The sequence below is a fragment of the Rhinoraja longicauda genome, chromosome 25, assembly GCF_053455715.1.
Source record: "Rhinoraja longicauda isolate Sanriku21f chromosome 25, sRhiLon1.1, whole genome shotgun sequence".
NCBI classification, from domain to species: Eukaryota; Metazoa; Chordata; class Chondrichthyes; order Rajiformes; family Arhynchobatidae; genus Rhinoraja; species Rhinoraja longicauda.
Window position 1 is genome coordinate 95128 of NC_135977.1, and position 15783 is coordinate 110910.

The following is a 15783-nucleotide window of genomic DNA, read 5'->3' on the forward strand; positions in this document are numbered from 1 at the left end:
CAAACTCCTTACAGTACAGCACCCGTAGTCAGGATCGAACCTGAGTCTCCGGCGCTGCATTCGCTGTAAAGCAGCAACTCTACCGCTGCGCTACCGTGCCACCCGATTCACAACTGTCTGGGTGAAAAAGTTTGTCCTCATCTCAGTCCTAAATGGCCGACCCCTAATTCTTACACTGTGACCCCTGGTTCTGGACTCCCCTAACATCGGGAACATTTTTCCTGCATCTAGCCTGTTCAATCCCTTAAGAAATGTATATGTTTCTATAAGATGCCCTTTCATCCTTCTAAATTCCAGTGAATATAAGCCCAGTCGATCCATTCTTTCATCATATGTCATCCCGGGAATTAACCTGGTGAACCTACGTTGCATTCCCTCAATAGCAATAACGTCCTTCCTCAAATTAGGAGACCAAAACTGCACACAATACTCCAGGAGCGGTCTCACCAGGGCCCTGTACAACTGCACACAGTACTCCAGGAGCGGTCTCACCAGGGCCCTGTACAACTGCACACAGTACTCCAGGAGCGGTCTCACCAGGGCCCTGTACAACTGCACACAGTGCTCCAGGTGTGGTCTCAACAGGGCCCTGTACAACTGCACACAGTACTCCAGGAGCGGTCTCACCAGGGCCCTGTACAACTGCACACAGTACTCCAGGAGCGGTCTCACCAGGGCCCTGTACAACTGCACACAGTGCTCCAGGTGTGGTCTCAACAGGGCCCTGTACAACTGCAGTGGAACCTCCTTGCTCACTATCTTTAAAGTCATAACTAATGCAATACTTTCAAATCTAGACTGAATTGTTTTCATCAGTATAACTGAACATCCAGTGCATTTGTTGCTGTGTGACTGCCCCTCATTTATTGCGACACTTTGACTGAACTTTACTTTATGTTTAGGTTCCACACAAGGAGAAAGTGTCTGGAATTGCAACAGTCAGTCAGGAAGTTTCTGGACAATCACTGCTGGTACCAGCTGAAGCTGCAAACACCTCGCTTGGACCAGCTAGATACCTGATGGACTGAATTTTAATTATTGTTTTTAAATACTAATTTTAGATATTCACTTTGTATTTTGCATTGAATGTTTTCTTTGATTTATGTAACACACATAACCCGTGAGAGAGATATGTTTCCTCTCTGCCAACTTGCATATTCTTTGTATCCCGATCGCTGAAACACCTCAATGTGGACAAACCATCCAATGAGGATTCACTGAAGTTGTTGTTTATCATTTATTACATTATGGTCGCATCATTATAACATTATCAAGTATTAACCAGATGACCTTCATCCCTTTGACTTGATCGAGAATGCATTTGTCAACTGTTCAAAACAAACCTGCAAGGCTACTGTACAGCTTTTAAGGAGTAATATATTTTGGTGTAGATAGTTAGAATAAGACCCACCTTGGAGGTTGAGGTGACATCACCCATGAGTAGAAATGTCCAGGTACCATTTCTAATGTTCTTTTGATTTCTTTGCTACCAGAAACGGATGAAACTTCCGTTTTAAGTCCATTAAGTGTAACGGCTAGCTTCTCGTCTTCAGCTTACCTTTCACGTAGAAACGGGAGCAGATACCTTTCTTACGCAAATAGCAACAGAGAGATCTTCACGACGTAGTAGTTAGACGTTTATTTGAAGTTGCAATAAAATATATTGATATATCTCTTGTCTTTGACTTAATGTGACTTGTTAACTTGTGTGATTGGTAAAAATCTAATATCTTATTGTCATCCCTACATAACTTATGACTTATTAAAATCTTATTATTTTAGCAAGCTTCTGTAATTAAGATTCTTCTTGCTGGCCTTATTGTCAACGGGTTTTTTGACATCACATTAAACCATTATGTAAATGTTAAGCAAGTTATACCTAGAATCTGGTCCTGTCCATGGCACCTCCCAGTACAGACCTGAGCATAATATTAACCTGGTCCTGTCCATGGCACCTCCCAGTACAGACCTGAGCATAATATTAATCTGGTCCTGTCCATGGCACCTCCCAGTACAGACCTGAGCATAATCTGGTCCTGTCCATGGCACCTCCCAGTACAGACCTGAGCATAATCTGGTCCTGTCCATGGCACCTCCCAGTACAGACCTGAGCATAATATTAACCTGGTCCTGTCCATGGCACCTCCCAGTACAGACCTGAGCATAATATTAACCTGGTCCTGTCCATGGCACCTCCCAGTACAGACCTGAGCATAATATTAACCTGGTCCTGTCCATGGCACCTCCCAGTACAGACCTGAGCATAATATTAACCTCTTGGTGTCCAAAATTACAGCAGGGTACAAAGTAATATAATAATATGCAATAATAATAGGCTCCTACATGTAGTGACGTGATTTGGGTGTTTCACTGACTCGGTATAAAGCTATTACTAGGCCTCACGTTATTGCAAGTTCACAAAAGTGATTAAATGGGTGAAGTTTAATGAGCACAAATTAACCATTGGATTCTCCTCGGCAGAGATGTATGAAGTAGCTTTTTTATGCTCATTTATGCAGATTGCTCCATGCACCATTTGCTAACTTTTAAATTAAAATATTCTGAAGAAAATTACTTAAAAAAAATAATGTGGTCCATCATAACAAACACAAGTTCTACAGATAGACACAACCTTGGCGGTTAGGCAACATCGCTGGAGATCGCTGTGTAGATTTGTATGTGAAAGTACTTCAATGCTTTAATTATTATTGTGGAATGTAAACACAAAACATGGACAGGCATTCTCTGCTCTGCCCCTCGCCATGACCTCGGCCTACCTGCCCCTCGCCATGACCTCGGCCTACCTGCCCCTCGCCATGACCTCGGCCTACCTGCCCCTCGCCATGACCTCGGCCTACCTGCCCCTCCCCATGACCTCGGCCTACCTGCCCCTCGCCATGACCTCGGCCTACCTGCCCCTCGCCATGACCTCGGCCTACCTGCCCCTCGCCATGACCTCGGCCTACCTGCCCCTCGCCATGACCTCGGCCTACCTGCCCCTCGCCATGACCTCGGCCTACCTGCCCCTCGCCATGACCTCGGCCTACCTGCCCCTCGCCATGACCTCGGCCTACCTGCCCCTCGCCATGACCTCGGCCTACCTGCCCCTCATCAGCCTCAATTCCCCAAATTTCAAATATTTATCTACTTCAGAGCCATCAGGGTGCAGGTGCTGGGATCTTGAGGGGAAAAAATGCAAAGTGCTGGAGGAACTCAACAGATCAGGCAGCATCTGTGGAGGCAATGGACTGGAGATGTTTTGGAGGAGGGGCCCTTCGGCTAATTGGCAAATGGAATTTAATTCCAACAAATGTAAGCCTGATCCGCCACAATATAAGTATATATTGCATTTTAGTACATTCCAGAAATACAGCCAAAACAGTACACAATAGCACGACAATTTTAGCACCACCTTAATCACCATTGTCCTGCGGTTCAAATGGTTGCTATATTTTAAAAGTTTTTCACTTTTTAAACTTTAAAAATCCCTCTTCTACCTGCCCTGCCCATCAGCCGTGCTCGACATCACATCAGGAACCAATGCGCCGCGACTGTGCAGTTGGGGCTTGTTGATCTAATACTTACATAAGATGGCCACTGGATCAGCACGTGCGCAGTTGGGGAGGGTTGCCGCTCAGAGGGGGGTGGGACCCGCCTGAATGTTGGGAGTGGCGGCCAATGAGGGGGGGTTGACAAAAGCTCTCCTGCTGCTGGCCGTCGCGATTGTCACCCGGGGCCGCAATGAGTGGCTCCCTCTCCCCTTTCCTGCCCCCCTGGCCCGCCCCTGGCCCCGGGGAGTTTTAACGGGGGCTGAAGGGGAATGGAGTGGGTGAGTGTCGTCAGTTGTGAGAGGGTGGCTGGGCCCAGATATTTCGACTTATGATATTTCGACTTTGCAATGGTGCAAACGGCAGTGAGCCTCAGCTCATGACCAGCCATGGGATGGAGTGGGTGAGTGGGGAGGGGGAGAGGAAGGGGGGGAGTGGGGGAGGGGGAGAGGAAGGGGGGGGGAGTGGGGAGGGTGCTAGACCAATGCAGGAGAGCTTTGGGCCCAATGGGTCCACCCTGTTCTAGTATGCATTAAAAATAGCAGAGAATGAGAGAATGTTGATCAACAGGAATCCAAGTCATAGAAGGAGGCAACGCAGGTCAATAGAAAGTGAACAGCAGGCTTGGCTTTTTGATCAATGGAAAGAATTTAAGAATTGGGGTATTACATCTTCATAAGGTCACCATCTGCCATATCATTACAGACCACATCACTTCAGGCGGTCTCCCCTCCACAGCCTCCAGCCTGATCGTTCTCCAGCCCTGCAGTGCCCATCCTAGCCGATTCTCAACAGGACGCCCTTTATTTATGCCTACGTGATTTCAAGCTATTTGGTAACCAACACATCACACACTACTCCAACAGTGGTCTCATCAATGTCTTGCACAATTGTAACTTTGGCCAATAAATCATTCACCTCATGGAAACTTACCGAATAGTGAAGGGTTTAGATAGAGTGGATGTGGAGAGGATGTTTCCACTAGTGGGAGAGTCTAGGACTAGAGGTCACAGCCTCAGAATTAAAGGATGTTCCTTTAGGATGGAAATGTGAATTTGTGGAATTCTTTGCCACAGAAGGCTGTGGAGGTCAATGGATATTTTTAAGGCAGAGATAGATAGATTCTTGATTAGAACGGGTGTCAGGGGTTAAGGGGAGAAGGCAGGAGAAGGGGGTTAGGAGAGAAAGGTAGATCTGCTAAGATTGAATGGCAGAGTAGACTCGATGGGCCGAATGACCCTATCCTATCACTTATGACTTTAATGTATATTGTGTAAAAATTTGTGCTGAATCATTTAAATAGATTATAAGACAAGAATACTGCAAAGATCTGCAATTAACCTTTACTCAGGTTACATCAGCTTTGTCATGTTTACCCAGGCTTTGATTACCCACCATTAAGGTAAGACTCTGTATCACTAAATCAGCGATTGTCCAATGACTAGGGATGATATTAACTGCAGTCCCTTGGCTGCGATGGTAGGAAGTGAGGGGCAGCTGCTAGCTGGGTTCACTGTTCCCTGAACACTGAGCGTGGTGACAATCCCGCGTTGCTTGGGGTCGATGCATCGCTCGGATGTGATGTGGTAAGAGGGGGGAGCTGCTGCTACTTTACTGTATAATTTATGAACATAAGATTTTTATCAATGATTAAATAACCGCCATTAATTGTTCATAACAGTTGCTGTCTAATTTATACTGATCAATCACTGACTTGTTCAAACTCTTTCCTTCAGAGAGTCGTTGACTTGTCCCAACTCTCTTCAGTCATTGACTTGTCTCAACTCTCTCCGTCAGAGCTCCTGTGTTTGGGGACATTGTTTGTGAACGTGCTACTCTGGAAGTTTCAGGATGACCGTTGTCCGGCAGAGGATGGTCCACCTGTTAGTGGCCGGGCTGCTACTCGCCACTGTCGGTCTGGTCTTACTCTTCACCACGCCGCTCATTATCCGGGAACAGGTTATTAAGGTAGGAAACAGGACATGGTTCTGGTCTCATGGACTGGTTCAGCGGGAGAGAATAATTCACTGACAGCAAGCATTGCTTCAGTGACTCCCCGAGATGTACGAGCTTCAGCTGTTAGGAGATTTCTTTCTTCCATTTAGGTGAGATGTCAGAGAACGTTGGGACTCGGGTTCAGGTTTATTATTGTCCCGTGTACCGAGGGACAGTGAAAAGCTTTGTTTCTCACTGCCAGGCCCCAAGTGGTCAGGATGGGGGAACACACATCTAGCTCCCTCATCCTGAACATAGGATCCCCCCAGGGCTGCGTCCTTAGCCCCCTACTGTACTCCCTGTACACACATGACTGTAGGGCCAGGTTCAGCTCAAACTCCATCATCAAGTTTGCTGATGACACTGTGGTGGTGGGCCGGATCTCCAACAACGATGAGAAGGCCTACCGGGAGGAGGTGGCTGATCTGGCACTCTGGTGTCAGGACAATAGCCTCCTCTTGAATGTCACTAAAACAAAGGAGCTGATTGTGGACTTCAGAAGGGCTAAACATCCAAGGACGTACACGCCACTGGAGATAAATGGGTCTATTGTGGATAGGGTGAGCAGTTTCAAATACTTGGGAGTCCGCATCGCAGAGGATCTGACGTGGGCAACGCACATTGCCGCACTGGTGGGTAAGGCTAAGCAGCGCCTTTACCACCTTAGACAACTGAGGAAATTCAGAGTGTCGCTGAGGATCCTTCATTGCTTCTACTCTGGGGCTGTAGAGAGCATCCTGTCCGGCAACATTACAGTCTGGTTTGGGAACAGCTCTGCCCAGGACAGGATGGCCCTGCAGAGAGTAGTGCGTTCGGCAGAACGCACCATGGGAACTACACTCGTCCCCCTGCAGGACCTATACATCAGGAGGTGCAGATCCAGAGCAAGCAAGATCATGAGGGACCCCTGCCACCCCAATAACGGACTGTTCCAGATGCTACGGTCAGGCAAACGCCTCCGCTGTCACGCTGTGAAAACGGAGAGGATGAGACGGAGCTTCTTCCCACAGGCCATCAGGACTGTCAACTTTGATAACCCCAGAGACTAAATTTTTGTCGACACTTTTTGTGCTATGTTTAGTAACTTATTAACTTTATTTATATGCTGTAACTGTAATTATTTTTGTGCACAACCCGCAGGCATTGCCACTTTCATTTCACTGCACATCGAGTATGTGTATGTGACAAATAAATTTGACTTGACTTGACTTGACTTATCCCAACAGATTAGATCAGATAATAGTATTCAGAATTCTGATTAAAACGCAAAATATTGCAAATTAAGTTTTGTGGGCAAAGCAACATCAAAGTCTGAGAATGATCTGAAATGCTGCCTGATTCTCTCTCCACAGATGCTACTTCACCTACTGAGAATACAGGTCATTTCATTTGTTTAATTTGGGTGTGAATGAATGAATGAATGAATGAATGACTGAATGAATGAATGAATAAGTTTATTGACCAAGTATGTGCATATACAAGGAATGTGCCTTGGTGCTCCGCTCACAAATTACAACACAAACATATAGTTAGCAACTAAGAATAAAGCATAACCACATCAAAACAATAAGGATACAACATTACGGTCTAAACATGTGGGTGAAAATAAACCAGAGCAAAAAAGAGACGACTAACTTTGGTTGTTGAGTAGAACTATCACTGGTGGATAAAAGCTGTTTTTATGTCCGGCTGTGGCTGCTTTGACAGTCCGGAGTCGCCTTCCAGAGGGAAGTGCTTCAGAGAGTTTGTGGCCAGGGTGAGAGGGGTCAGAGATGATCTTGCCCACTCGCTTCCTGGCCCTTGCAGTGTACAGTTCGTCAATGGGGGGAAGGTTGCAGCCAACAACCTTCTCAGCTGTGCGAACGATCCGTTGCAGCCTCCGGATGTCGTGCTTGGTGGCTGAGCCAAACCAGACCATGATGGAGAAGGTGAGGACGGACTCAATGATAGCAGTATAGAATTGGACCATCATTGCCTGTGGCAGATTGTGTTTCCTCAGTTGCCGTAGGAAGTACATCCTCTGTTGGGCCTTTTTGACTGTGGAGTCGATGGTGGGCCCCCCCATTTAAGGTCCCTGGAGATGATGGTTCCAAGGTACTTAAATGACTCCACAGATGTGACTATGGTGTTGTTGATGGTGAGTGGGGGGAGGGGAGGGGGATCTCTTCGAAAGTCTACAATTAGTTCCACTGTCTTGAGAGCATTGAGCTCCAGGTTGTTGCGATGGCACCAGGACGCCAGCTGTGCCACTTCCCCTCTGTAGGCAGATTCCTCCCCATCCTGGATCAGTCCAATCAGGGTTGTGTCATCCGCAAACTTGAGGAGCTTGACAGAGGAGTGTGTGGAGGTGCAGTCGTTGGTGTAACCAGTCGTTGGTTTCCTGCAGTTGCTTTTTTTTGTTTTTTGCTTCTTGACTTCTAGTGTTGGTACTTGTTAGGGTTTATTGTCAGTAGAGGTCACTGTTAATGATTCTGTCAGTGTTGATTGGAGATGGCATACAGCACGGAAACAGGCCCTTCGACCCAACTAGACCATGCCGACCAACATGCCTCTTCTAGACTAGTCCCCTCTACCTCATCCACCTGCACCTATTGTCTATTGTCTATTGTCTATTGTCCCACCTGCCTGTGTTTGGCCCATATCCCTCTAAACCTGTCCTATCCATGTGCGTGGACAAATGTCTTTTAAACACTGTGATGGTACCTGTCTCAATTACCTATTCCTATTTAATCTCCCCCCCCTCCCCCCCCTTAAACTTATGTCCTCTGGTTCTTGATTCCCACACTCTGGGTAAAAGACCATGCATTAACCCTATTTATTCCCTCCTGATCTTATACACCATTATAAGATCACCACGCATCCTCTTGTGCTCCAAGGATGTCCTAGCCTGCTCAACCTCATCCTACAGCTCAAACCCTCAAGTCCTGGTAACATCCTGGTAAATGCTCTTTGTACCCTTTCCAGCTCAACATTTTTCTATAACAGTTATCAAAACTGGATATAATACTCCAAATGTGGCCTCACCAATGTCTTGTACACTGTAACATAACCTCCCAACTTTTGTACTTAGTACTTTGACTGATGAAGGCGAATGTGTTGAAAGCCTTCTAAATCACCCTTCGTCCATGCTGTATCGCTAGAGAGGAAATTGAAGGTGCCCTGGCTGAAGTTATCATTAAATCTGATCTATTGATCAATTAACCATCTTACATCTCCCAAACTATAACACCTCACACTTGTTTGGATTAAATTTCATCTGCCATTTCCCTGCTCAAATTTCTAACAAATCTATATCCTGCTGTGTCCTTTGATAATATTCCTTACTAATCACAACTACCCTTCAAACCGTAATCAGACCATCTACATTTCCATCCAGACCATTAATAAATATTACAAACGACGGGGCCCCAGCACTGACTGCTGGGTGCAGACCCCATTGACAGGCCCCACTGACCCCACTGACAGGCCCCACAGGCCCCACTGACAGGCCCCACAGGCCCCACTGACAGGCCCCACAGACCCCACTGACAGGCCCTACAGACAGGCCCCACAGACAGGCCCCACAGACAGGCCCCACAGACCCCATTGACAGGCCCCACTGACCCCACTGACAGGCCCCACAGGCCCCACTGACAAGCCCCACAGACCCCATTGACAGGCCCCACTGACCCCACTGACAGGCCCCACAGGCCCCACTGACAGGCCCCACTGACAGGCCGCACAGGCCCCACTGACAGGCCCCACAGACCCCACTGACAGGCCCCACAGACCCCACTGACAGGCCCCACTGACAGGCCCCACAGACCCCACTGACAGGCCCCACTGACAGGCCCCACAGACAGGCCCCACAGACAGACCCCACAGGCCCCAGTGACAGACCCCACAGACAGGCCCCACTGACAGGCCCCACTGACCCCACTGACAGGCCCCACTGGCAGGCCCCACACAGACCCCACAGACAGGCCCCACAGCCCCCACTGACAGACCCCACTGACAGGCCCCACAGACCCCACTGACAGGCCCCACAGACCCCACTGACAGACCCCACAGGCCCCACTGACAGGCCCCACAGACAGGCCCCACAGGCCCCAGTGACAGACCCCACAGACAGGCCCCACAGGCCCCAGTGACAGGTCCCACAGGCCCCACTGACAGGTCCCACAGGCCCCACTGACAGGTCCCACAGGCCCCACTGACAGGTCCCACAGGCCCCACTGACAAGCCCCACTGACAGGCCCCACAGGCCCCAGTGACAGACCCCACAGACAGGCCCCACAGGCCCCAGTGACAGACCCCACAGACAGGCCCCACTGACGGGCCCCACAGACCCCACTCACAGGCCACACTGACAGGCCCCACTGACAGGCCCCACAAGCCCCACTGACAGACCCCACTGACAGGCCCCACAAGCCCCACTGACAGACCCCACAGACAGGTCCCACAGACAGGCCCCACTGACAGGTCCCACAGACAGGTCCCACAGACAGGCCCCACAAGCCCCACTGACAGACCCCACTGACAGGCCCCACTGACAGACCCCACAGACAGGTCCCACAGACAGGCCCCACTGACAGGTCCCACAGGCCCCACTGACAAGCCCCACAGGCCCCACTGACAGGTCCCACAAGCCCCACTGACAGGTCCCACAGACAGGCCCCACAGACAGGCCCCACAGACAGGCCCCACAGACAGGCCCCACTGACAGGCCCCACAGACAGGCCCCACAGACAGGCCCCACTGACCTGCCGGCAGAGATACATCTTCCACCATTACCCTCTATCTTCTATGGTCAGGGCAATTTGGGATCCGTCATTCCAGCTCATCGTAGATCCCATGTGACTTGATCTTCTGGACCAGCCTAGCATGAGAACCATTGTCGAATGCTTCACTGAAGTCACTGAAGACAAGATCCACTGCCCTCAATCATCTTCCTCAAAAAATTCTAGTTTGTGAGACCACTCACCAAGCATAAAGTGGTGCTAACCTCCTCACTAGTACATGCTTTTCCAAATGTCAGTAATCGTCCATTATTTTCCCCATGATCGATGTAAGGCTCACCAGCTGAGAATGTCTTGATTTGTCCTTGTTGCCTTTGTTAAATAGAGGGGTAACATTTTCTATTGTCCTGTTTTCTGGGACCTTCCCAGAATCTAAAGAAGATATAAAGATCTCTGCCAAGACTCCAACAATAATCTACCATAGTTCCCATCAGCCTGGCGGACTTACCCATGTTAAAGTTTCTCAGCATTTGTGGGGGCAAAGGAATTGAGGCAAAGGAATTGTTGACGTTTCAGGTCGAAACCGGTATCTGGAACGATGGTGGACAGGCGTTGTGGAGAAGAGAGGGGGGGAGGGTGAGACGGGGGTCAGAAGGTGATCGTTGGATGAACTATTAGGGGTCAGTTGGATGAACAGGAGAAAGATGATACAGGTGAAACCAGGTGTGGGCGAGGAAGTTGGGTGAGAGGTGATAGGCAGGCAAGATGGAGTCAGTTGGGGAGAGGGAACAAAAAATAATGATTGGGGTTAGTGGGGGAAGAGAAGGATGTGAGGACCAGATGTAGATTAATGGAGGAAGAGAGTGGAACACAGGAGGTAAAGGTTGCCTGAATTAGAAAATTCACTGTTCATGGTAATTAAACTTCGTACCATGAGCAGCTTTAATTGCTTGTTATCTGAATATTGCATAAAGCAGCTATTAATGATGAGTTGTAAAGTGCTGCATAAAGTTTAATCGAATTTGAGGTCACATCAAACTTTATCACAAGCCTACTCATCGGTGGGTTCCAAGTCTAGATTGCTCATTTGATATCAAAGCTCGTGCTTGTTTAGTGCCGAAGACGGCAAGCTGAACTAATTCCATCTGCACACCATATCTCCTTTCCTTGCCTGTTCATTGTCATCTCAATGTCTCTGAAACATTGCTATCATATCTGCTTCTACCACCTCCCCTGGCAACGTGTTCCAGGCACCTTCAAAGTGGAAGAAACCAGCAGTGTGCCTGCCATCCAAGAGAGTCCTAGGTGGAAGTTAGTGGAGTGGCGGTTACTAAGAAGTTTCCAGGAAAACTGAAAGATCTGAGGGTGGATAAGTCACCTGGGTCAGATGGACTACACCCCATGGTTGTGAAGGAAGTGGCCTCAGAAATTGTGGAGGCATTAGCTGTGATATTTTAAGAATCTCTAGAGTTAAGGAATGGATCCTGAAGATTGAAAATTTGTGAATATCACCCCGTTGTACAAGAAGGGAGTCGATCAGAGGCCAGTTAGCCTGACCCTATCAACGTTCACGATTAAAAGGCCAAAGTCAGCATGGTTTTGTGAAGGGAAGATCTTGCCTGATGAATTTGCAGGAGTTCTTTGAGGGGAGGCTGTAAATGTTGTTTACCTAGATTTTCAGAAGGCCTTCGATAAGGCGTCAGGCTGCTAGGGACGATGGTATTGAAGGGCAGATACCAGCATGGATTGCGAGTTGGCTTGATGGCAGAAGGGAAAGAGGGTAATTTCAGGTTGGCTGCCAGTGACCAGTGGAGTTCCACAGGGGTTGGTGCTGGGGCCACTTCTCTTCACGTTGTATATTAATGATTTGGATAAGGGGATTGAAGGTTTTGTGGCAAAGTTTGCAGATGATGCTAAGGGAGGTGGAGGGGCAGGCAGTGAGGAGGAAGCAGGGACTGTGCAGCTGGACTTGGACAGGTTAGGAGAGTGGGCAGAGAAGTGGCAGATTAAATTCAGTACAGCAAAGTGCAGACTCATGCATTTTGGCAATAAGAATAAAGGCGTAGATTATATTCTAAATGGAGAGAGAATCCAGAAATCGGAGGTGCAAAGGGACTTGGGATTGCTGGTGCAGGATTCCCAAAAAGTTAATCTGCAGGTCAAGTCAAGTCAAGTCAAGTCAAATTTATTTGTCACATACACATACTCGATGTGCAGTGAAATGAAAGTGGCAATGCCTGCGGGTTGTGCACAAAAAGAATTACAGTTACAGCATATAAATAAAGTTAATAAGTTACTAAACATAGCACAAAAAGTGTCGACAAAAATTTAGTCTCTGGGGTTATAAAAGTTGACAGTCCTGATGGCCTGTGGGAAGAAGCTCCGTCTCATCCTCTCCGTTTTCACAGCGTGACAGCGGAGGCGTTTGCCTGATCGTAGCATCTGGAACCGTCCGTTACTGGGGTGGCAGGGGTCCCTCATGATCTTGCTTGCTCTGGATCTGCACCTCCTGATGTATAGGTCCTGCAGGGGGACGAGTGTAGTTCCCATGGTGCGTTCTGCCGAACGTACTACTCTCTGCAGGGCCATCCTGTCCTGGGCAGAGCTGTTCCCAAACCAGACTGTAATGTTGCCGGACAGGATGCTCTCTACAGCCCCAGAGTAGAAGCAATGAAGGATCCTCAGCGACACTCTGAATTTCCTCAGTTGTCTAAGGTGGTAAAGGCGCTGCTTAGCCTTACCCACCAGTGCGGCAATGTGCGTTGCCCACGTCAGATCCTCTGCGATGCGGACTCCCAAGTATTTGAAACTGCTCACCCTATCCACAATAGACCCATTTATCTCCAGTGGCATGTACGTCCTTGGATGTTTAGCCCTTCTGAAGTCCACAATCAGCTCCTTTGTTTTAGTGACATTCAAGAGGAGGCTATTGTCCTGACACCAGAGTGCCAGATCAGCCACCTCCTCCCGGTAGGCCTTCTCATCGTTGTTGGAGATCCGGCCCACCACCACAGTGTCATCAGCAAACTTGATGATGGAGTTTGAGCTGAACCTGGCCCCACAGTCATGTGTGTACAGGGAGTACAGTAGGGGGCTAAGGACGCAGCCCTGGGGGGATCCTATGTTCAGGGTGAGGGAGCTAGATGTGTGTTCCCCCATCCTGACCACTTGGGGCCTGGCAGTGAGAAAGTCCAGGACCCAGGCACACAGAGGGGTGCTAAGCCCCAGTTCCAGCAGCTTCTCAACCAGTCTGCTGGGGACTATTGTGTTGAATGCTGAACTAAAGTCAATGAACAGCATCCTCACATAGCCCCCCTGGCTGTCCAGATGAGAGAGAGCGGTGTGTAGAACCTGGGAGACCGCATCATCCGTGGACCTGTTCGGACGGTATGCGAACTGTAGTGGGTCCATGTTGCGAGGAAGGAGGGCGCAGATGTGCTTCTTGACTAGCCTCTCAAAGCATTTCATGACAACCGAGGTGAGGGCCACCGGTCGGTAGTCATTTAAACACGCTGGAGAGGCATTCTTTGGCACCGGTACAATGATGGATCTTTTGAAGCATGCAGGGACCACGGACTTTGCCAAGGAGAGGTTGAATATTGTGGTGAGCACTGGAGCAAGCTGAGTAGCACAAGACTTTAGTACTCGCCCAGATATACCATCTGGGCCTCCAGCTTTCCTCGTGTTCACACGCGTCAGAGCCCACCTCACCTCATGCTCGGACACCGAGAATGTGTGCACATCCCCGGCGGTGGATCCCCCTCCAGCCTCGCTAGCCAGCGCCCCTTCGGTGCTGTTTTTAGACGGCGAGCTGGTGGTGTTACCCGTCTCAAACCGTGCGTAAAAAGAGTTCACGTCATCAGCTAAGGAGGAGCCGGCACTTCCGGTTGAGGGGGTGCTGGACCTGTAGCTAGTTATAGTCCGTAGCCCCTGCCAAAGGCGCCTGGTGTCCTGCTGCTCCATCTGTGACTCCATCTTGTCCCGGTACCTCTTTTTTGCATCCTTCACTGCCCTCCGCAGTCGGTAGGACTCTCCCTTAAGTCGTCCATGTTGCCGGATGCCAGGCCGGAGTTGTAAGCAGCGGTGCGAGCATTCAAGGCCACGCGAATAGACCTGTCCACCCAGGGTTTTTGGTTAGGGAAGATACTGACCCTTACCGTGGGGATGATGGTATCGGCTATTGTGGCAATGAAGTCCGTAACCGCTTCCGCAAACTCATTTACGTCTCTGGAACTTGCTTGGAACATGTTCCAGTCGACTTCGCTCAGTGCATCCTGCAGCATGGCCTCTGAATGGTCAGCCCACCGCTTTACGTCCCTCGTCACTGTCGCTTCCCGTACTATCCGTTGTTTGTACTCCGGCAGCAGGAAAATGGCAGCGTGGTCAGATTTCCCAAAAGGAGGGAGAGAAACGGCCTTGTAGCCTTTCCTGAACGGCGTGTAGCAGTGGTCCAAAGTTCTTTCCCCCCTGGTGACACACGTGATGTGTTGGTAGAAGTTGGGCATGACCTTTTTGAGATTTCCCCTATTGAAGTCCGAATCGGTAGTAAGGAAGGCAAATTAAATGCTAGCATACAATACAAATGCTAGAATACAAAAACAGGGATGTAATGCTGAGGCTCTATAAGGCGCTGGTCGGGCCACATTTGGAATATTGTGAGCAAATCTGGGCCCCATATCTGAGGAAGGATGTGTTGGCTCTGGAGCGGCTCCAGAGGAGGTTTAACAAGAATGATCCCTGGAATGAGTGTGATAGCATTTGATGAGCGTTTGACAGCACTGGACCTGTACTCGCTGGAGTTGACAAGGTTGAGGGGGAACCTCATTGAAACTTACAGAATAATGAAAGGCATAGAGTGGATGTGGAGAGGATGTTTCCACTGGTGGGAGAGTCTAGGACCAGAGGTCACAGCCTCAGAATTAAAGGGAGCACTTTTAGAAAGGAAGTGTTGAGGAAATTCTTTAGTCAGAGGGTAGTTAGTCTGTGGAACTATTGCCATAGAAGGCTGTGGAGGCAGTCAGTGGATAATTTTAAGGCAGAGATAGACAAATTCTTGATTAGAACGGGTGTCAAGGGTTATGGGGAGAAGGCAGGAAAATGGGATTAGGAGGCAGAGATCAGCCATGATTGAATGGCGGAGTGGACTCGATGGGCCAAATGACCTAATTCTACTCCCACAACATGTGAACTTGTGAACGTGGACAAGGCTGGGATTGAGTCACTTTGCAGGAGAGGGCACAGGTTCATCATCGTCATCATCATCATTTTCACCATCATCATCATCATCGTTGTCGTCGTCGTCATCATCATCTTCATCATCATCATACTTTATTAGCCAAGTATTTCATTTGTCATACAGTCATACCAATAAAAAGCAAGACACACAAACTACATTTTAACATGAACATCCACCAGAGTGACTCCTCCACATTCCTCACTGTGATGGAAGGCAAAAAAAGTTCAATCTCTTCGGTTCTTTGTGGGCGATCAAGCTCCCGCATCGGGAGGGTCTCAGCTCCCCG

The 15783-nt window shown here is 49.0% G+C and overlaps 2 protein-coding genes across 2 annotated transcripts in view; both read left to right on the forward strand.

Moving 5' to 3' along the window:
- Window positions 1-1742, forward strand: part of LOC144605641 (scavenger receptor class B member 1-like) — a 43998-nt gene extending 42256 nt beyond the window's left edge. Inside the window, 1 exon segment of the mRNA XM_078421085.1 lies at window positions 903-1742. The gene's annotated coding sequence lies outside the window, so the exon portion shown is untranslated.
- A 1020-nt stretch (window positions 1743-2762) lies between these two features.
- The window catches only part of LOC144606040 (scavenger receptor class B member 1-like), a 39850-nt gene continuing 26829 nt past the window's right edge, over window positions 2763-15783 (forward strand). The window contains exons 1-3 of the mRNA XM_078421826.1: window positions 2763-3163; window positions 5393-5516; window positions 15468-15560. Of these exons, the coding sequence (XP_078277952.1) occupies window positions 2763-3163; window positions 5393-5516; window positions 15468-15560 (618 nt within the window). The remainder of the gene's footprint in view (window positions 3164-5392; window positions 5517-15467; window positions 15561-15783) is intronic.